Below are 22,525 nucleotides of genomic sequence, written 5' to 3'. Positions count from 1 at the left end.
TCTTTTTTTCCTTTGAGAGCTTATTAGTTACTACTACTTGGTTAATTGTAGGTTGTCAACTCACATTATTAATGTGAGTTGGTAGTCTACAACCAACTAAATAGTAGATTGTTATGCAAAGTCTAAACAAGTTATAGGATTAAGCCACTAGTTATGATCACCAAAAACGAAAGTAATATTATTTGTCTTTATCCACTAATAAAAAAAGAGCTTAATTTTCTCTAAAAGTTGTTGTATCGAGTCTTCCTTATTATTCTTTTCTTTCCAAATAATCTATTATTCTTTTCTTTCCAACTACTCAAACACAAGAAAATCAAATTAAATGCATAAACCGTCGTCCTAATTTTAAATTTCCTATCAAATAACCAAAATAAATAGTTAGATTTATTGATTAATTGATGTATCATATATATCAGATACATCAAATATTCAATGAATCTGAAAAATTATTTTTTGTTTATAATAATGATATATGAAGTAGCATCCAACTTTATCAAATTATAAGTTGTTGGGAGAGATCGAGGGAGCACAGGAGCAATGGCTCAATGTTTTAGGACGACTAGATATACAAATCACATCTTTTATATATTTAATATTTTATTCATTCATATTCGAATATCAACTAATAAGGTTTGGATTTCAATCCGAAGGGACACTCATATTTGTGAATGAGAATTCCTTGAATAGGATTATTTTTTGTGTGGTGAAATATTGTCTTCAAAACATGGGTAGTTTAGTCTAATTAAAAATTTTCATAAATGAACAAAGTTTTTAACCAAAAAAGATAACTTTTAGGAAAATTTAAGGGCTTGGTTTGAAAGTTTTTGGATGGGAAACCAGGAATGGGTTCTAAACGCATCGGACAGAGAGATATTATCAGAGAAAGGATTCAAGCTTGCTCTTTTGTCTTTTTGAGAGATCTTCTTGTGAGTTGAGAAGAGGAATACAAAGTGACAAAAAATATGGCTTATTGTTAAAACTAATTTCTTCTAACTCATTTATATATCTTGTAACGACTCATTGATAGTTGACACGTCTGCAAGTGTACCAGAATGTTGTTGCAATAAAAAGAGTATCGGATCCATAACGACTTGAGTCTCAAGGCTATCTTTTTCTCCTAAATATGCAATTAAAATATTGTTTTTGGATATGTAGAAAATCGATGATGTAAACGATTGAAAATATGCAAATAATTTAAAACACCTCAGAATCATTGGAGTTTATCACGACTATGAAAATTCCAAGTCGTATTCCTGTTCTTTGCCTTGGAGAAACAAACCTAAGGATGCGGTAATCTCTAAAATATCAATTAATCTATCTCTAGTAATAAAAGAAGTCTCTCACCAACATGGCTCTCTATTATATGGTTTGCACGTCGGCTCGATCCTTTAAGCTTGATTTCTTATTTCATCCTAAAAGTTCTTAGGTTATCCTCATGCTTCGAAACTCTTGTCTGGTCTTATATTTTTCCAGCAACTTAATTACAACATTCATGGGTAATCAAGCTGAAAGTTCCCTAGGATATTTTGGACATGGAGAGTCTCATACTTGAGAGAGAGAGAGAGAGATGATATTTTGTATCAAGTGTAAGTTAAGAAAAAATTGGATCCTCGACAACCAACTTCTCTACTGTACTAATCTCTGCCCTTAGATTAATCCATTGGCTGTGATACAAGATTAAATTAAAAACATAAAACACTGAAAAACTACGTTCAACTCTCTCACTTTTCTTTGTTCTTTCTTCTCGTCAATTTGCATAGTTTTAAATTGTGTTGGGTTTTGATTTAACAAGATTTAAGAACAATAATCAATATCAACTCAAAATTTGCATAATCTGTTAACAAAATAAAACCCCAAATCCAAAAGAATTCCACCGCTATTTATCTATGAGAGTGCTCAACCATATACTTGCTGCAAATGGATTGGAACAACAACGATTTGAGGTATGTCAATAATATTGATGGATATCGTAATAAAGTTGTAATTTTGGGATGTTTGATCTCAGGTTCGTAAGCATAAAAGAATTAATAGAATAGAACATCCTATGTTCTACGGTTTTTTATTCTGTTACGTGTTTAACACCTCATAGCCGATGGATTAATCAAAGTGTCAAGAATAGCGCTGCAGAGGGTGCAACAGAGGATTTGGCTGCCGAGAATCCAAATCCGTAAGTTAAAGTCTTACATTGAATGGAAGAATATTGATGTTGAGCACGTATAAGTGTGAGGTCCTATAAACTCAATGTTTATAAGGTTTTAGGTGAAGATATGATTTTCAGTCTCACTTGACACCCAACATAAGATGAGAAGTTTAAATTAATTACTTAAAAAAACTCAGAACTTGTGAAAGAAGAAATTTAATTAAAAAATGAATTCAATTATTTTTTCTAAACAACAAAGTTTGCAAATAAAAAAGAATTCAACTACTTGACCTAAATAGCAAATTTTGTAAATGAAAGGAATTAAAAATGAAGCATTTCAATATCATAGAATTTTAATTTCTCTATAATTTTCCATCCAAACACACTGTTAAGCAATTGAGTGACGCCTTCTAATTTCCATCTTTTGTTGTTTGTAGATTACCACAAAGCAAGGAAGCAAAGCTTTAGGATTCAACAAGTATAGTTCCTCAATATCTGAATAAACACTAATTCTTCCAGCTAATGAATCAAACCCGGAATCAACATTTTCTTGAATTTCTTCCAAAGGACAAAGAACTCTCCCAGCTATTACTCTACACACTATAACTGATTTTCTTGTAAATGCCTCATCATCACATAGCCTAATAATGGATTCAAAAGCTTTTCCACTTATGGAAGTAGTGTAAACACCTAGGGCACCTTCAGGGCCGTTCCTAGCGTTTTAAGGGCCTTAGGCATAGTTTGAAAAAATGGACCCTTACATAATATATCATAAACTTTTTTAGTTTTTTGTTATGATTTTACTAACACTTAATTTTTTTTCTTCGCTTTTCACTATAAGATAAAAGGTTTTCTAGGCAACATCTTCAAATAAATCAAATACTCCATAGAAACCAAAACTAAACAACATACCATAGGATTAGAGAACAATTGCTTCTGCGAAATAAACTGAAATTTTAGCACTTAAATAATAGACACTGAATTTTTGACATCTAATGATAGTAAAACCAAAAAAATAAAGGTATATATATCAACACGTCATTAATTAAATTTTAGACATTTGGATACAAAATTCTCCAATGTTAAACTCATAACAACAATAATACTTGATAAAAAAAAAATCACTGTTAGAATTTTTAGAGTAATCTTATACTACAAATAAATCACTCTTCTTTTTATATGCTACAAGTACCAAGTTTATATTACTATATTGATATAATTAATTTATTTTGGATACTTTAAAGGCAAAATTAAGATTAATTTTTCTAGTAGGCCCATTTTCTACTAAAATATTATTTGTTTTGTTATGAAGATTCTCCCAATTTTCTGGATAATAAATATCACATATATTTTTAATATTAGTAAGATACATTATTAGGAACAAAGGGCCCCAAAAAATATAAAAATGTTATTGGCACATTATTAGAAACAAAGGGCCAATTTTTGTTGGGAGGGTGAATATAGAAATACTTGTTTTATATGGTGTATATATAACAAATTGCATCAAAAAGGCCAAAATAATAACAGATTGCAGCCCAACTTTTTGTTAATGTTTCGGGCCTGTTGGTATATTTTACTATATAAAGCCCCAAAATACCAATTCTTACTATATACACCCCTACTAATAAAAACTTTTTTAAGGCCCCCTACCGGCATGGGCCCTAGGCCGTCGCACTCGCGGCCTATGCCTAGGGCCGGCCCTGGGCACCTTGAAATTCCATGTTAGTAGAGAAACCGTGCCTCAGAATTTGACATACACCACAATAATCTAAATCACACAAGCTAAAAGAATTATTTATGCCAAGAGAGCATGCAATGTTGGTACCATGGAACATTAAAAGCTCATTTCCATCTGCAAGGCAACGTGGATGATTAACATGCAGCTTGTTGGCATTAATCTTTACAATTTCTCTATACTCTTCAAAGCATGCAAGTGTTTTTGGCATGTTGTGGACTTTTAGTATACAATCAATCTGCCTCAATTCTGAACTAACCAAATTTGTTCCATTTCCACATATTATTCCTACAATCTGTCGAGATGAATCTTCTTCAAGTTCCGTGACTGCAAAATAGAAGAATGTCTTGATAAAATATAGGTTTTTAAAAAATAGTATTTCTTTCTAAACATTTTTTCACTTACATTAAAAAAACGATGAATAAAAATAATCACAGAAGAAATACAACACAAATAAATAGCATATACTAAAAAAAGTGTTTTTCTTCGGACTAATTAGCAGTGGTGTATTGAAGATGCAGAGTTAGGGGGTGCAATTTATTGTAAAAAAATAATAACTGTTTTATCATAATTATAAAAATAAGGGGTCCTCTTCCCTCAAAAAAAAAAAAAATAAGGGGTCCTCTAATATAGACTTGTTCAAAGGTGGACCCTAAAAAATTTTAGGAAATTTCAAAAATATTATTTTTGCTTTTCATTTTTATTATTATAAAATTTATGTTTTATTCAAAATGGTAAAAATTGACTTTTAGACCATTATTGAGAGGTCTATATTAAACACATCCATAAAATTAAAAATTTAAATGTTAATATAATTAAATTGAATTCGATTTTTAGGAAATAGGGACGGTAGTAAGTTGAAGTCCAGTTAAAGAATAAGTAAAGTTTGATCAATAATTATTCAATCCAGAAATTGAACTCGAGCTCTTCATAGCAATTCGTCCTTTGGAGAAAATCATCAATCACTTGAGTTCAATCGTAATTGTAACTAATAAAACATAAACTTTACTTACCCCTCAAGTGAACGATTACACTATGATTTTCTGCAGATGTTCACCTTTCATTTTTATTTTTTTTAATCTGGTTTCAGACCCGTATACGGATTCACTGGATTGTACTTGTAATTAATGAATTTTCGTTAAAATAGATTAAAGTTGATCCACTTAAAATTAATTTATCGGGACGTATTCCCATTTAGATTATTTGTGTGTTTGTTAGGTCTAATGTTTCTATCTCTTTCTTTTTATTTAATATAATAATTTCTATTTTGTCTAAAAAAAACCAATGATGATGGCAGAAAACAAGTGTAATCAAAAGAATAGAAGCGCATCAGAGACGAGTCAATTACTAAAAAGATGAGTGTTATTTGAACAATCATTTGGTTGACAACTTTTAGGACAATCATAATTTATAAAGAAAAAGTTGGTATTTGCACGAAAACCAAAACAATAGAAAGATAAAGTAAAAAGAAATGTAAGTATGAGAGAGAAAGTTGTCACAAAAGTTGTCATAAAATGGATGTTCAAATATCATTTAACTACTAAAAAAGCATCACAGTGGATAAGTAAGTTTGCAGAGTATAAAAAGGGGACAATCTCGTGACGTCACTAGATTACTTAATTAGTGAGGGTGAACGTCAACATGAAAATATTTTGTGACATGGACATGTGCAATATTTACAAATCCAGCCCCTGCTGCTAGTTAATGCTATCATATTCTAGTCTGTAATCTACTATACTATAGGTTGAAGATTTTGAAGCATATTGTTCATGACATAAAGATCGTAAGCAGGATATACATTATGCTGAAGAAAACATTAGACCTAAAGTATATCAAAAAAAGCACAATGAATTAAAGATGATGTATTTTAATAAATATAAAATTTTGATTTTTTTTTTGACAGAATTTTTTTGATATTTTCATAGTTTCTAGAAATACATATAATTATTATTATTATTATTATTATTATTATTATGTAAAAAAAATGCATATAATCATCCACCTCAAAAGTATATTACCTAATTTGTTTAATAAGTAAAATTTATTGCAGCTTAGTGATTTGGCTCAGGAGACATTTTGTGTGAAATCTTGAGTTTAAATATGGATTTAGGGTTTAGGGTAATATAAAATATTTTATTCAAATTTACGATCACCTCTAGACTCTTTTTAAGATGTATCCTGTTACTCTAGATTTCTTCTAATTTTTCCAACACAATCTGTTAAATGTAACAACCAATTAACATGAAGAAATTAAGGGCAAAGAAACAAGAGTCAGATTCAACTAGGAAACTATTTGTGATTACCTGAATGCTCAGTGATATGGTGTGCTTCAACAGCAGTAAGGTTTTTTAGTTTCTCACCGCATTTGTAACATATCAATATTGAAGGACAACAGTCCTCAGAATCCATCTCAACCAACAACCTTGTTCTAGATGAGACATTTTCCTCATCATAATCATCAACATGATTGGTTAACCTTGAACTTGAAGATGCTGATGCCCTTCTTGTTGTTCTAAAAGTGCCTTCCAAATCCTTACTTTGGATCATGAACTTGAAGATGCTGATGCTAATGCTGATCACCTTTTTGGTGCCTAAATGTCTTTGGATCATGAACTTGTTTTGGTTGTGGTTTGCATTGAAGCTTCCTCTTGAAAGAAAGACAAATTTCAACCACTTTGTCCCCCATTTCCTTGTATTCTTGAAACCTTCAAAAGGCTATCAAAAAATAAATATATAGAATATTTTTCCATGCATCTACCCAAGAGCACTTAGATGAAATGATAAGGTCTTGGGTTCGAATACAGCTTTCTGCATGCAGCAGCGTTACAACTCTTATGAAGAGTTTGGCGCTCATTTGGGTCCCACAAGACTCAAGAAATTAGTCTCTGAAGTTACACAAGCGGGGTACCCGGTTTACACCAAAAACAAGATGTATCTATTTCATTTTATTTTCATTTGCACAATTCGTTTTTTCTTTCTTTTACTGCTTCTAATAAAATTTGCAAGTTCAATGAAAAAAATATTTTTTTTAGATGGACATTGTTGGCATTGTTACTTTCTAACTCCCCCCACCCCAGCCACCAAGCTATCCTTATATGAAACACAAGTACACATTCATCTGCAACACATTATATGAGTGCTTGTTACTTCTTACCATTTTCAGTATTGTTACTCTTCTAGATTATTTTTGTTTGCCTTTATTATACATATTTCTTACCATTTTGAGTTCTGTTTGGTGTGGTGTACATGTTACATTTGTCGTCCTTTGTTAGCAGTACTTTTATTTCCTTTTTATATCTTGTGTATTTCTTGTAATGGATTAGAGTATATCAGAAGCAGAAGGTAATCAGAAGCAAGGTTTTCATCAGAAGCGAAGTCATCACCAGAAGCTACATTTAATCCATATATTCAAACTGAAGATCCAAAGTAGCTGTTTCTCATTTCAATCTCATCTAAGAAGAACGAAGAATTGAAAGGAAGGTATCAACGGTCACTTGGACAGCGCTGAGCATTTGTCCTTCGTTAACAGAGTTGACAAAGTACAAGTGTACAACCACTACCTCCACTACTCTGTTTTGTCCACGCTACAAGACAAGACAACAGCTATGTCTGCAGAATTTGTGCCTTCAAAGTGGGAATGAATTTGAAGATAATTCTTCAAAGGACTACACCCAAATCAGGCAAAGGATTACTGGTGAATGATCAAAGGATTTCAAACGACTCTTTAGACGTGCTAATTATCTCAACGTCTCTTTCACGCCTCTATATAAAGGAGTGAAGACTTGAAGATTGTAGAGAGAGACATACACAGGTTAAAAAGCGTCAAAACTCTGTCAATTTGATTCTACAAAGCACACTGAATTTCTGCACTGATTTGATACATCTTAGAAATTCAAAAGTCTAGAGTCTTAATTGTATTGTATTGTGAACACCACTGATTGTATATCAAGTGTTCAAGTCAAATTTAATTCATTGTATTTTTGTTTGATCAGAAGCCTCTTGCCTGCGTGCTTGAGCATTAGAAGACTCTTGCTTAGTGCTTGAGCATTGGAAGACTCTTGCGTGTGTGCTTGAGCATTTTTGAGAAGTCTCATACTTAGAGAGTATTGAGCATTTGTAATCTTTGTGATTATAGTTAAATCTCCTTGGAAGTGCAAGGGGGACTGGACTACTTCCGATTTGTGGAAGGAACCAGGATAACTGCTTGTGTCTTTGTCTTTCTTTTCTCTGCTCTGTTCTTTTCCGCTGCAATCTGATTCTGATCATTTCATCAGAAGCACTCACAAACTGCTTCTGAAGTTTTATCAGAAGAAGTATTTTTTTTTTAAAGAAAAAGAAAACACAATTCAACCCCCCCCCCCCCCCCCCCCTTCTTGTGTTTTTCACACCTTTAGAATATCCACAGTGTTTCTGATTTATACAATATTCTTTACCATTAAAAAAATAACACATTATACATAGATTTCATTTATCTTGCCATAAGCTTTGTACTTGTAGTTTGTAGTACACACGAGTAGACGATGCATCGCAATCACAATGAAGTATTTTAATAAATATAACATAAACCGAATTTTGTAACCAGAAAAAAAAATTTATCTTGCCATGAACTTCATTATTTGAAGTTCAATTAATAACTTGAGAATCTCAGTAGTCAAGATACAATTCGAGCAAAACTCTCCAAAATAGTTTTTCTATAACATTTTTTAAGGTTACGCATAGATTTTAAAGTGACATCTAGATTATCCATGAAAAAATAGTAGATAATTTATCCGACCAATAAACATCGGACACTTAAGTACATTTTCAAGTGACATCCATAAACTATCATTGACCCTGGTAATAAAAGCTCAATTTTTTATAGGTAATATAGAAAAAACCAACAATTAACCCTGCATGAAAAAACTCCAATTTTTTTTATCATAAGATATTATTCTTTGTTTTTGAAATTTTTACGGTAATACTCAAATAAACAATTTGATATGGTTCTTTTTGCAACTCAGAATTTTTTTAACAAATTTATCCCAAATATCGGTAGCCTATATACACGAGCTTTCAAGCAAACAATTTCATTCAATTCTTCACTAGTCATTTCCTTCTTTAATTAATCATATGTATATGTTTTTGAACAATAATCATATGTATATGTATTTATAATCAGGTCTACCAATCCTCTTCATGTGGTTGTACATAAAATATTATGCTAAAATTGTATAGGAATCAGATCTCTTGGTCCGCGTTCAACTTTGTCTCTAGTTTCAACAGTATTCAATGATTTGTATCTCTGAAAATCGAAGTTTAATTACATGCTAACCCCCCCTTTTTTTTTCTCTCATAGTTTAAGCATTTTAATTAATTTTGTTTTAAAATATTAGATACTTTTTTACGCAAAATATTATTTATCTGTTTTTTTTTTTGTTTTCAACTATAGATCAACTAGATAAATAAAAAAGTATAAAGCGTTTAATTAATTTATTGATTGAATAAGGCAGTTAATTTATTGATTTGAATAAGAGTATTTTACTATAAAAAAAAATAGTGAATAAGGCAGTTAATTTATTGATTTGAATAAGAGTTTTTTACTATAAAAAAATATCGATTAAGTCAAGTGGTTAAGCAATAATTACCACATGAAGAAATTTTCTTTCCGGAAGAAATTTGAAGATAAAAAAATATCAAGTAAAGTTGAATCTTTTACATCCCTGGATATTCAGGTTTGGATCTTTTACATTAAGACTAAAATTTGAAATTCTAAGAACAAAGATTGAAATATTTAACATAAAAATGGAAGTTTTTGACTTTCAACTCTCAATAATCATGAAAACAAATTAATGTCATGCTCAACTACTCAATAATCATGAAAACAAATGTTTGATTTTCTTTACAAAAACCCTATGAACATTTTTAAAATCATCAAAACATGTGAAATCTATTGAAATTAAAACATATTGAATCTTTGTGATACTTCTTTGAAACATGACAACCATAAATGAACTAATCTACCTTTTTTTTAAAAAAAAAAGATAAGATATACAAATAATTAAACTTTCTATCCTTCAACAACAATATTAAAAAAAAACAATTAAACATGAATATATCATCATCAAAGAGCAAAGAAAAAGATCAAACATCTCAACCTTTTTTTTTACATAAAAGTCTATGATTTTTAAGAAAAAGATGGGGGAGGTAATCGTGATTCTTGTTTATTTCATCATCAACACAAACACAAGGATAACTTTGAGTAAAAAATGAGAAATTATTCACTTAAATCAAATCAACCAAGACGAGGAAGAAAATGAAAGAGAAAAACTTACTTCTTACTAGCAACCGGCCTTCTTCGAACTCCCTCACTTCTTCACAAGAAAATGAAAGAGAAAAACTTACTTCTTCTTACTAGCAACCGGCCTTCTTCAAACTCCCTCACTTCTTCACTCTTAGAACTTTCTTTTCTTTGTGTTAGTGAGAAAATGAAGAGATAAGATGAGAGGAAGAGGGCTATCAAAGAAAGGGAGTAAATATTTTGGTTCTATCTAGTTAAATTCTCGCTTTGTTAACCCTAGTTTTTCTAATTATCTTCAAACCCAAAAAATAGTTTACAAACATAAATGATTAAAAAAAATACATAAGTCTTCTTTACCACATACCTATTATTTATCTAATATCAATGTAAAATTAGCCACTAAAGATAAAAATTTGTCCTTGAAAAATCATATGAACAATTTTCCACAAAATTAATTTTTATCTAACAAATGACGAGTATAATAAAATAATCAATTTAAATATCTTTAACATTGAAAAATATAAACTCACTTCCAATAAATCACAAAACATATATATAGCAAGAAGCTAAATTTAAATTTAAATGGTGAAATAAAGACTATTCATGTCCCGTGAGAATAGCTCAATTGGTAGGACAATGCATTATTATATGTAGGGGTCAGGGTTCGAACCCTGGACATAGAGCTGTCAAAATGGACGGTCCGGCTCGTTTAGGGCCGGCCCTAACGAGCTTCGGGCTTTATCGGGGCGGGCCAAAAAGCTTGATTGTAAAACGGGCTTGAAATATACTACTCGAGCCCGGCCCTACACGGGCTGCGGGCTTAACGGGCCAACCCGTATTAATACTCGTATAAATTTTTTTATAAATAATATTTTTAATATGTTTAAATAATGCCTAGAACAAAAATAAATTGTAAACATTTTCGTACAAATGACGTAAACTAAAACGTCGAGGAAAGCAATTTTAAATAAATTAGATATGTTATGGTTATAGATATTTATATATTCGATCTTTAAAATTATAAATAATGAAATGAGTAAATATAATTTTATATTACATGTATATTTGTGTTAATTTATTGAATTTTCACTTTTATTTATTACTTTGATAATCAACAAAGTAAAGAATTATTTGAAAAATATATATAATTTATAAGATTTTTTTGTTATGCGGGCTAGCGGGCTACCATCGGCCCATTTGGGCTAGCCCTAACGGGTAGCGGGCTTTTTAGGGCTGGGCTAAAAAACTCTATTAAAATTCGGGCTCAATATTTAAGGCCCAAGCCCTATAATTAATCAGGCTAAACGGGCCGACTCATACGGCCCGGCTCGTTTTGACAGCTCTACCTAGACACTCCACTTATTCACCTTATAAGGTGAATTCTAGCCACTAGGTTACCTGCAAAAAAAAAAAAAAAAAAAAAAGACTATTCCTCCTTTCCATTGAAATCGGATTTTGTTTTGAATTTATTCTTGGGGTGACATTTAACTTGTCTCTCATAACACGGAAAAAATTTGCTACAAAATTTCAATAAAATTTAACCCAAAGACTAATAAAAAAATTATATTACATCGCAATATAATTTTATATTTATGAAATTAAAATAAAAAACTAACACCGTAATAATTATATAAAATAAAACAATATAGTATACATTAAATGTATATCCTATGATACATATCTTACACTCCTCCCATCCTAAAATAAATTCACTATATTAGAAAATAGAAAGAAAAAAAAAATACAACACAAATACAACCCAAGATAGTCAAGGTTGGAGTTTTAACATCAAGGATAACATATTAAATCAGAAAGATTAAAAGTTTAAACATATGAAATGGAAGGTTTTTTTTTAGTTTCAACCATCTTTATTATTGATCATTGTATGATGTTCAACTAATCAATAATCATAAAAACAAAAATTTTATTTTTTGTTCAAGAATTCTATGAACATTTTAAAAATCATCAAAACTAGTGAAACATTTTTGAAATCAAAACATCACCTATCTTTGTGACACTTTGAAACTTAACAATAATAAATTAACTAATTTGTTTTTGACAGAATAATTTTATTAACTAATTTATGCACTATTTTTTTAAAGATATGAAATCAAAAAAAAAAAAATTAGTTTTCTATCATTCAACAATAACATCAAAGAGTAATGAAAAAGCTCACACCTTTCATTTTTTTTTATACATCATCAATACAAATACAAGGATAATTTTGAGTAAAAATGAGAAATTATTCACTCGAACAAAATCAACAAACAGGAGATAGAAAATAAAGGAGAAAAACTTACTTCTTCTTAATTTCAACCGATCTTTTTCAAACTCCATCACTTCCTCACCCTCAAAACTTCTCTACTTTGTGTTACCGAGGAAAAGATTAGATAAAATGAACTAAGATATTTATGAGACGAAGGGGGATCATGGTTATAAGAAAGAAAGGGAGTAGATATTTTTGGTTTATATTAGTTCCTCACTTAGTTAACCCTAGTTTTCCAAATTAACTTCAAACCCAAAAAACAGTTAACAAAAATATGATTAATAACTTGGCCAAAAATATATATATGATTAATAAACTACAAAAAATTTCTTTGCCACCATCACTATTCACCTCTTATTTATCAATTATCAATATCAAATTAGCTCACTAACGAAAAAAACTTGTAAAAAAAAAATGTGAACAACATTTTGCAAAAATAATTTTTACCTCCCAAACAACGAGTATAACACTACTAAAAAAAGTAAAATTAGAGAGGAAAATTAGTGATGGAAAAAATAAAATTTCTCACAAATTTCTTGGTTGTAAAATTTAGTGACGGAATTAGAGAAAAATTTCACATTTTCCCTCTCTAAAATTCCCTCACTAATTTTTGCTTTTTTAGCAGTGTAATAAAATAATAAAGTTAAATATATTTTAACAAAAAAAATATAAACTTGCTCCAAATAAATCACACATAATATTAATACGAAAAGCTACTTGTAAATCTTCATCAAAATTGGAATTCATTTTAAATTTTATCATTGGGATGACATTCAACTTATCACTCAAAACCCCAAAACACAACAAACTTTTGACGAAACTTATATATTAAGTCAAAAATAAAATAAAATTTTATGAAATTAAAACCACTTTTTTTTGTAAATCAACATTGTAATAATTACATAATAAACAAAAAACAATATAGTATACATTAAACATGTATCGTATGATACATATCTTACACACTCCGATTCTAAAATAGTTTTCACTGCATTAAAAAATAGAAGGAAAAAAAAAATACAACACAAATACAACCCTTGATGTGAAAGCTTTGAGCTTTATAACATCGATGATACAATTTTAAAACACAAAGATTAAAAATTTAAGGTAAAAAATGGGAGTTGTTTATCTTGAACCCTCTAAATTATTGATTATCATATCATGTTCAACTACTCAATGATCATGGAAACAAGTACTTTATTTTCTACTCGAGCTCTAGGAACACTTTTAAAATCATCAAAACTTGTGAAACCTATTAGAAATAATATCATCGATCTTTATCAGACTACTTTAAAGATAAGAAGAAAAAAATTATTAACTTTTAATCCTTCAACAAAATAACGATAACATTCTTCAACAAAAAAAAAAACAATAACAATAACATAAGTGATAAAATAATAAAGTATAAATTTAATCCATGGAATGTCACTGGAAAATTTCAACAAAAGTTTAACTCATGGATTAACAAAATCTGTATATTAAGTCAAAAATATAATTTTAGCAAACTAACACCGTAATAATTAAATAATAAAACAAAAAATAGTAAATTATAAATAAACGTATAGTATACGACATCCCTCCTAAAATATTTTCACTATATTCAAAAGTGATAAAAAAAAATAAAAAATTACCACACAAATACAACCCTATAGTTATTAAAGTTAGGAGCTTTCACGATATTTCACTTTGATGACTATCACATATTCTATGGATAAGTTGAGTAAGTTGTATATTAGTGTGATTGTGACTTTTGAAACTTTATTTCTATGTATTGAGGACCTAAAGGTCGAGCTACGACGTGTGGGAAGACAATTTCTTGGTGAATGTTACCTGGGGTAGAGTAGCTAGTGAAAGTGTTATTGGAAAATTGGGTTGGGAGTAAGATCCTCAAGTCGTACTCAGAGTTGTTTACATATCCTAATTTTGAGGACGAAATTCTTTAATGAGGGAAGAAATGTAACACCCCAACTCTTACATATTTGTGATTTTGTTGTGACTATGCATTAAGGTGTTTTGATTGTGTATGAGTGTGATAAGATTTTGTATAGTTGAATTCATGATCTTTTGGATGTGGATTTGTCTCTATTTCAAGTGATTTATCAATGGGAAATAGTGTGGGGATGAGAGAATGTTTTAGAGAGTTTTTGAGTGGAGGAAAACCAAGTATATATAGTGTTCTTTTCATATGCAAAGAGGCATTACTCGCATGTGTGAGCAAACACGGGCAAATTTATGGGTTTAGACTTCATTGTATGCGTGAGGCCTATATGGATCACATATGGGACAGGGCCGTTCCTAGCGTTTTACGGACCTTAGGCATAATATGAAAAAAGGACCCCTTACATAATACATTATAATTTTTTTAGCTCATTGTTGTGTTTTTTTAGCTCTTCATTTTGTTTTTTTTTATTTCACTTTTCACTACCAAATAAATGTTTTTTAGACAACATCTGAAAATAAATTAAATATTCTATATACACCAAAACAAAATGAAATATCCTACAAGTAGAGAAAAATAGCACATGTGAAGTAGACTGAAATTTTAGCACCCCATTTTCAAATAAAATAGAATTTGCTTTGTAATGAAAATTATCTCAATTTCTTGGATAATAAATATCGTCGATATTTTTAATATTAGTGAAGCACATTATTAAGAACAAAGGGCCCAAAAAAATATCACTAATTTCTTCGATAATAAATTTTCAAGTATATTATTAAGAACAACCAATTTTTTTTATAGGAGGGTGTATATAGAAATTTTTGTGCTGCATGGGATATATATAGCGAATCTCACTAAAAGGGCAAAAACATTAATAGATTTCAGCCCATTTCTATAACATGTCAAAGATTGGGCCTTTTCAGAGAATTTTACTATATATACCCCCTAAAATCCAAATATTTCTATATATACCCCTACCTTAAAAAAAAAATTGGGCCCCTACCGGCAAGGGCCCTAGGCCGTCGCACTCGTGGCCTATGCCCTAGGGCCGGCCCTGATATGGGAACAATGTCATGGGTTCAAGGTTTCATTTTTGTGCAACATTGCATATGTGATGACTAGGATTCGGACGTACGAGCAAAGTCTGGACAAAGTTGTGATTTTATCTTGCGTCGCATATTCGAATGAACATCTTAATTGAGATGGTGTGTTTTATATGCATGTCGCATATGTGAGGATCGCATGCACATGCGACCATGTCAGAAAATGTTGACTATTTAACCCTAAAATTAGGATTTTTAAGTGTTTATCCTCAAATCCTAGGCTGCAATTTTGAGAGGCTCGTTTACCTCTTTGATCTCTCTCCCACAAACATTTAAATTCTCTCATTTGATATCCAACGTTGGATCAATTATTGCATCATTAATCATTAAAGAATCTTTTTACGATGATTATCAAGTTCTCGCGCCTTACCTCTCTTCTGTTTCGATATATTAGTCATACTCAACAGTATTTCAACAACAAAAGTTGCTAATCTATCGGGTAACAATGCTGTCCAACTTTGAATACATATTTTATATAAATATATGAAAAGACTGAAAAATCTAAAAAGAGAGGGAGCATAGCTTATCCTACATACTTTATCTACTTATCCTTGAGCTTGAGTTGAACCTTTTAATTTCCATCTATTTTTGTTTGTAGATTACCACAAAGCAAGGGAGCAGAGCTTTAGGATTCAACAAACATAGTTCCTCAATATTTGAATGATCACTTATCTTTTCAGCAAATGAATCAAATCCTGAATCAATTTTTTCTTGAATTTCTTCAAAAGGACAATGAACTCTCCCAGCTATTACTCTACACATTATAACTGCCTTTCTTGTAAATGCTCTCTCATCAGATAGCATAATTGAATCAAAGGCTTTTCCACTTGTGGAACTTGTGTAAACTCCTAATGCACCTTGAAATTCCTTGTTAGTAGAAAAACCATGCCTCAAAATTTGACATACACCACAATAGTCTAAAGTGCATAAACTATAAGAACCATTTATGCCAAGAGAGCATGCAATGTTAGTGCCATGAAACATTAAAAGCTCATTTCCATCAACAAGGCAACGTGCATGATTCTTAATTTGTAGCTTGTTGGCATTAATCTTCACCATTTCTCTATACTCTTCAAAGCATTGAAATGTTTTTGGCATGTTGTGGACTTTTAAGATACAATCAATCTGCCACAATTCAGAACTAATAAAGCTTGTTCCACTTTCACATATTGTTTCCACAATCTTCCTAGATGAAGTTTCTTCAAGTTCCGTCACTACAAAATAGTATGCCTAGATGAATCTTATTGGAGTTTATATGTTGGCATAAACACTTGTGATACTGTTTGAAAATTTTGAAGCATTGTTCATGACATGAAAATCATAAGCAGAATCCAAATGCAACTATAGAGGATGAAAACTGTTTAATCAGAGCTCTAGAAATCAACACATGTTAAATGCAACAACCAAAGCATAACATAAAGAAATTAAGGACAGATCAAGAACAAGACTTAAATTGAGAAGCACCATAAACAAAACAGGTAAATTTAACTAGGAAGCAATTTATCATTACCTGAATAATGTTCAGTGATATGGTGAGTTTCAACATCATTAAGGTTTTTCAGTTTCTCACCACACTTGTGACATATCAAAATTGAAGGACCATCATCAGAATCCATCTGAACCAACAACCTTGTTCGAGATGAGACATTTTCTTCATTATAATCAACAGGATTGGTTAACCATGAAGATGTAGATGCGCTTCTAGTTGTTCGAAAAGAACCTTCGAAATCCTTACGTCCACTCGAACAAATTTGACCTATTGAGCTATCATGAAGAATTTCATGGATTATAGGATCACTTATTTCAATGCTCCCTTCAGATTCTTGATACAAACTTGATGAATTTGTTAAGAACCTCTTGCTTCCTTGGATGATATTTGAATGATCGAGTAAACCCGACTTTGTTCTCTGATTATTCTTACCTTTTTGGTGCTTAATTGTCTTTGGATCATAAACATGTTTTTTGTTGGGTTTGCATTGAAGCTTGTTCTTTAGAGAAACACAAAATTCAAGCATTTTAATTTGTCTTTCTTTTCTTTATACTCTTGAAAAATATTCTAATATATATAAGAATATTTTTCAATGTATTCCAAATGCAAAGGCAAGGTAACAAATAAGGAATCTATTTTTATTTTCATTTACACGGTTACTTCATATGCAAGTTTTTTGCAAATAAATTCCATGTGTAACATGATATACATTATTCATTGATTTCATTTGAGTTGACATAAACTTCATGATTATTTATGAATCTCAAGTTGCTTCTGATGATATTTGAACAATTATCCATGAGGAAACCGTGAGACCGTAATCGTCCAACTTTTTTAAATAAAATATATCTTTTTTGTCATTGAAATTGAATTAATCAACTTGGAAATATAGGGTGACAACATTATATTATAAAATAATCAAATAAACTATGTTATGTGATTCTTTCACAACTCAGAGAAGTTTATTAACAGATTTATCAAGCAAGCAATTTGAATTCTTCAAGGCATTGTCTTCTTTGATTAATTATTTCATGAAAATAAAATTATAAATTTATACAGCAATAACAGCTCTTGTTGATGTCCACGTTCTGCTCTGTCTCTAGTTTGAGCAGCTAGTATTCAATGATATCCAGCTCTGAAATGTCAAAGCCTAATAATACACTTCCATCGTTGCTAAACCTTTGTTTTTTTCTTTCGCACCGGTTTTCAACCCACCAAAAGTGGGCGACTAATCCGGCTCATGCGTAGAGACATGCGCACTGGCTAAGTGTTGTTCCTCCTGGGAATCGAACCCGATATTCCCCGGATACGTCCTTGTAAGGAGCTCCTTGCCACTGGAGCCCAAGCAACTTGGTTATTGCTAAACCTTTGTTTTAATGCATTGAACTTTAATAATTTATTATGCATTTTAACTTTAGTTCAAAATATTAAGTGCTTTAGAAACTCAAAATGTAATTGGTTTTTTCCAACTATACTCCATTATATTTGGAGTGGATTAGATACCGAATAAATATAAGAATTTGTGCTTTTTTTTTATAAAAATAAACAATATTCATTCTCATTCGAATTGATATAGGGCATTCATACAATACAAATCTAAAATCGTTAAAAACAAAAATGATGAATTTGCGAACAATGGCATCCGCATGTTAATAGCATATAATGAGAAAATACATAAGCCTACAAATCTTACTATATTCATGTCTTGAGAATACTCATCTCTCCGGATTTGCAATGTTGACAACACTAAAGTCATTAATTGAAACTGCAATTCTGCATTTGATCAAAACTAAACTTTTAACCTAAATCAAATGAACACCGCACTAAGACGGAAAATCAAAAACAGAACGTACAAAGATGGAAAATCAAAACAAACAACGACGTGCTAAGATGACAAAATCAAAAAAATATATAAAAGAAAACTAAAAATACGTGGAAATCACTTATTTAATTAAAAGAGAAAGAAAAACAATTTGGATGAATGATTTCGAGCCAAAATTGATCTTAATCACCACTCTTTGATGAATCAAGAAGAAGAAAAAAATGATTATGGGAGAGTTGTAGTGAGACAAATATAATAATTTGTCTAGTATTTAATGAATTAAAATAAAGATATTTTACCATAATACATATATAAATAACTAGGTAATGTGATTGAGTGTAGACATCTAAATGAGTTTGAAAATAAAGTTCAATGTGAACGCTAACTATTAACTTAAAATATTACTCCCTCTATCTTACAATATTAGTTGTTTAAGGTTTGTGCATTATTATTAAAGTTCTTTTTTTTTAATTCTTTAAAGAATGCTCTAATGACAATTGTTAACATTTTTTGAAGAAAAAAGACATTTTGAGACAAGTTTGGTGCAATGTAAAAATAAAAGTTCTTTAGAAATAATTTTTGGATGGCCATACTTCAAAATCACATATATGAAAGTCGCTTCCTTTGCTAATGATACTTTTCTTTTCTTGTCTCCCATGATAAGAATCTAGGAAAGGGGAAGACAATAGAAGAATAAAGTAAAATGTAGCACAAATTAAAGCAACTTTCACCCTAAGATCACATATTATTTGCTTTCATATTTGACATGAATATGATATACAGCAAACGTGGTACAAACTTTATTCTTATTCCTTCATTACAAGTGCTTCTGAATTCACTATTTAAATAGTCAAGAGCCATTAACATGAATACATGATATACCTCTTTTATGTCACATACCAGTTACTAAAACAAGGAATCATCATGGCCAAAAACTATGGCTTCCTTATTTGCATACTTGTCATGGTGATGGATATTGTTGCAGGCATACTAGGAATTCAAGCCGAGATAACTCAAAACAAGGTACTTAATCTCTAATTAGACTTAAAACACTTTGGTCTCATATGTATGTTTAGATTCACAATCAACTTGTTAGAATTACGATAAGTCACTGTGATTTTGCAAAAGCGACATATGTGGCTTAAATCTATTGTGATATCAAACATGCACTTCATCCTTGAGATCACCTTATTAATTAGCTTTGTTTTTAATCTGTTTTGGCATATGAAAACAGGAGAAGCCTATGAAGATGTGGATATTTGATTGTAGGTATCCTAGCCATCAAGCTTTCCAATTAGGACTTGCAGCTCTTATTCTCTTGTCTCTTGCTCATATAATTGCTAACTTGCTTGGAGGCTGCGTTTGTGTTTGGTCTAAAGACCAATACAGATCAGCCACAGCCAATAAACAATTATCTATGGCTTTTCTCATTTTCTCTTGGTAAGTTGTTCAATAACGTTTATATATGAGTGCTTATATTATAAGCATTTTTGTTCAACAATGTTTTTTTTTATTTACCTATTGGCCTAGTGGTCCACACATTGAAATAAATGCACACATATTGGGAAGATGTGGTGACCTCCGATTTAAATCCAGAATTTTACATAAAATATCTTCACATGCGACAACTTTGTAACAACGAGGACATTGTTCAATAAACGTTCTGTACTTGCGCAAGAGTACAATAATTGTATCTAGGATTTAGACTATTTATGAGATGTCTTGAGAATAATCTCAATGGTGGTATTTATAGCCTACTATGGGCTTGTTTTCACGTAACTTGTGCCCCAAGCAAGCTGGGCCTTATGTCTTTTTACTAAGCTCTAGATGCTTCTAGAAGCAAGTTGAGGCGGCGCCTCTGGAAGGGCGCACCTAGGCCTCAGGAGCCGTTCTGGAGGGCGCTTGAGCCTTTCTAGAAGGCATTTGAGCCCTTAGGAATATACTGATGGTCCACATCCCCCCAAATACGAGTCTTAGGACAAGACGAAGTGATGAATCTGTAAGGTCGATCGTATAGTATGTTTTAGAAGGCTTTTTGAGGTGGCGTCCTTAAGGGGGATGAGCTTAAGGCCGTTTTAGGCCCTTCTAGAGGGCGTTTGAGCCCCTTTAATTGTGCATTAATGGTCCACGTTCAATTAAACTATTTTATCCAAACATGTTTGTCTAATGCACTTTTATTGAACACTTCTAAATTGCTTCTCAACTTGAATTAAAACACAAATCATGATGGCCTCTTATTCTTAATTTTTTGCTTGGAAGTTGAAACATTTTGTTAGTACTATTCTTAAACGTTATTTATACGAAAAAAGACATTGAAAATTTGATGTACATGTGCAACATGCTGAATATCTATCTATGTGTGTAATTTACAGGCTCGTGATGGCAGTTGCATTCTCCATGCTAATTATAGGAACATTAGCCAACTCAAGGTCAAGAAAATCATGTGGGATATTTAACCATAGGTTTCTATTCATAGGTGGCATTTTGTGTTTCATCCATGGATTGTTCACCGTTCCTTATTATGTTTCTGCCACAGCCACCAGAAGAGAAGAAAAGAGGCAATTAGAAAGCCTGGGGCCCGCCGTAAGACGAACTTAATTAATTAGAATTTCACCAAAACGTTGCTAATTGCTTGCTTGCTGCATATGAAATGTACATTTTTTTTTCAATTAAATTGATTGAATGAAAAGTTAGATTTTTCTATTATTGCTAAAAACTTTTCCTGCTTAAATTAATTGAGTTAAGCTTAAAGAAATAAATCAACCATTTCACTCCTATAAATTATTGACCATATTCTAACTATATATTTTGTAGTCTATCACTATCTTCCCTTTACTATCTATCTATCTTTGTAAACTAAGTTTTTTCTCAAGCTATAATTGTGTTGATGCGGCTCCTCTAATCTGATAATGTACCAAAGTTTGACCCTTTTTTTTTTTAGTTTTTTCGACAGAACCTTTTTTTTTAGTTGGGTGTTGTAATTGTGTGACTTCATATGTTTCACCTTTTAGCTTCAGCACATTAATGAACATTTGTGAGAACTTAAGAAAAGCTAGCAAAATTTAATTGCCCTCAAATCCTCAATCGGTTCAGATCAAATTCATTTTAGTGGGTGTATCATAACGTAAGCATATGTATACTCGTAAAATATTGAATTTTTCTAATACGTGCAAACTTGCATAGTACTAAAAAGTAAAAAAATAGTAAGTTTATCTTAAAACTTATTTTTTAGAGTTTTCTAGTTTTGGTAAAAAAAAAAATTAGAGGAATTTCATCTTAGAATTTAGTTTGTACACTTTATATTACATATATAATTTTGTAATAAATAATTATTGTTTTCTTTCTTCAAATTTTCGTTTATTGTTTTCAATAAAAAAATTCTCATTTTTACTTAACCTATGCAATATTGCATAGGACAGACAATTTTTTTCCCTTTTTATAAGTTTCTTTTATGTGTTGAAGACATGCGACATTCAAGTGTGCTGCTTTCTAGGTCTCAAGTTTTTTTTTTTTTTGAAGTGAAACAACTTTCATTAAACAAAAGTTGGAACACAGCCATCATTGATACAAGGAGCAACATAACTAGCAGCATTAACAAACAAATGTGTTGGGACATACCCCATCCACACACTAAAGCTAAACATGAAAACTAAGTCAACACAGATTTGATACACATAACACAAATACAAAGATGCAACTCCTTTCCCATCCTTAGATCCAAACAAGCATGACAAATTCTTCCACATATAATCTA

The 22,525-nt window shown here is 30.8% G+C and overlaps 3 protein-coding genes across 4 annotated transcripts; 1 reads left to right on the top strand and 2 right to left on the bottom strand.

Annotated features, from left to right (window-relative positions):
- Positions 1 to 2,528: 2,528 nt before the first annotated feature.
- LOC11419803 (uncharacterized) lies at positions 2,529 to 6,422 on the bottom strand. The gene is made up of 3 exons (XM_024776421.1): positions 6,179 to 6,422; positions 3,849 to 4,202; positions 2,529 to 2,839 (listed from the first exon to the last, which is right to left on the bottom strand). Exons 1-3 carry the CDS (start codon positions 6,420 to 6,422, stop codon positions 2,529 to 2,531), a joined length of 909 nt encoding a protein of 302 aa, XP_024632189.1.
- A 9,447-nt stretch (positions 6,423 to 15,869) lies between these two features.
- LOC11424231 (uncharacterized) lies at positions 15,870 to 17,571 on the bottom strand. Its single transcript, XM_003593336.4, has 2 exons — positions 16,971 to 17,571; positions 15,870 to 16,674 (listed from the first exon to the last, which is right to left on the bottom strand). Exons 1-2 carry the CDS (start codon positions 17,473 to 17,475, stop codon positions 16,043 to 16,045), a joined length of 1,137 nt encoding a protein of 378 aa, XP_003593384.1. The 5' UTR covers positions 17,476 to 17,571; the 3' UTR covers positions 15,870 to 16,042.
- Positions 17,572 to 19,340: 1,769 nt separating this feature from the next.
- LOC11433874 (uncharacterized) lies at positions 19,341 to 21,530 on the top strand. 2 transcript variants are annotated; one of them, XM_039830229.1, is made up of 4 exons: positions 19,341 to 19,562; positions 19,675 to 19,794; positions 20,006 to 20,211; positions 21,144 to 21,530. In XM_039830229.1, the coding sequence occupies exons 2-4, from the start codon at positions 19,696 to 19,698 to the stop codon at positions 21,367 to 21,369; spliced, it is 531 nt and encodes a 176-aa protein (XP_039686163.1). In that variant the 5' UTR covers positions 19,341 to 19,562; positions 19,675 to 19,695; the 3' UTR covers positions 21,370 to 21,530. The 2 variants fall into 2 exon arrangements, with proteins under 2 accessions (XP_039686163.1, XP_003593382.3); XM_003593334.4 differs by having other exon boundaries at positions 19,343 to 19,794.
- The last annotated feature ends 995 nt before the right edge of the window (positions 21,531 to 22,525 follow it).

The sequence above is a fragment of the Medicago truncatula genome, chromosome 2, assembly GCF_003473485.1.
Source record: "Medicago truncatula cultivar Jemalong A17 chromosome 2, MtrunA17r5.0-ANR, whole genome shotgun sequence".
In the NCBI taxonomy this organism is placed as follows: Eukaryota; Viridiplantae; Streptophyta; class Magnoliopsida; order Fabales; family Fabaceae; genus Medicago; species Medicago truncatula.
This window is presented reverse-complemented; position numbering and strand designations above follow the sequence as displayed.

Excerpts from the sequence above, each read along its gene's own strand:
- LOC11419803 (XM_024776421.1), bottom strand. The coding sequence starts at position 6,422 with ATGATCCAAAGTAAGGATTTGGAAGGCACTTTTAGAACAACAAGAAGG. Across the intron at positions 4,203-6,178 it reads CCATATCACTGAGCATTCAG|TCACGGAACTTGAAGAAGAT; the intron begins GTAATCACAAAT and ends TCTATTTTGCAG. Across the intron at positions 2,840-3,848 it reads TACTAACATGGAATTTCAAG|GTGCCCTAGGTGTTTACACT; the intron begins GTGCCCAGGGCC and ends ACGGCCCTGAAG.
- LOC11424231 (XM_003593336.4), bottom strand. The coding sequence starts at position 17,475 with ATGCTTGAATTTTGTGTTTCTCTAAAGAACAAGCTTCAATGCAAACCC. Across the intron at positions 16,675-16,970 it reads TATCACTGAACATTATTCAG|TGACGGAACTTGAAGAAACT; the intron begins GTAATGATAAAT and ends ACTATTTTGTAG.
- LOC11433874 (XM_003593334.4), top strand. The coding sequence starts at position 19,645 with ATGATATACCTCTTTTATGTCACATACCAGTTACTAAAACAAGGAATC. Across the intron at positions 19,795-20,005 it reads CCGAGATAACTCAAAACAAG|GAGAAGCCTATGAAGATGTG; the intron begins GTACTTAATCTC and ends ATATGAAAACAG. Across the intron at positions 20,212-21,143 it reads GCTTTTCTCATTTTCTCTTG|GCTCGTGATGGCAGTTGCAT; the intron begins GTAAGTTGTTCA and ends TGTAATTTACAG.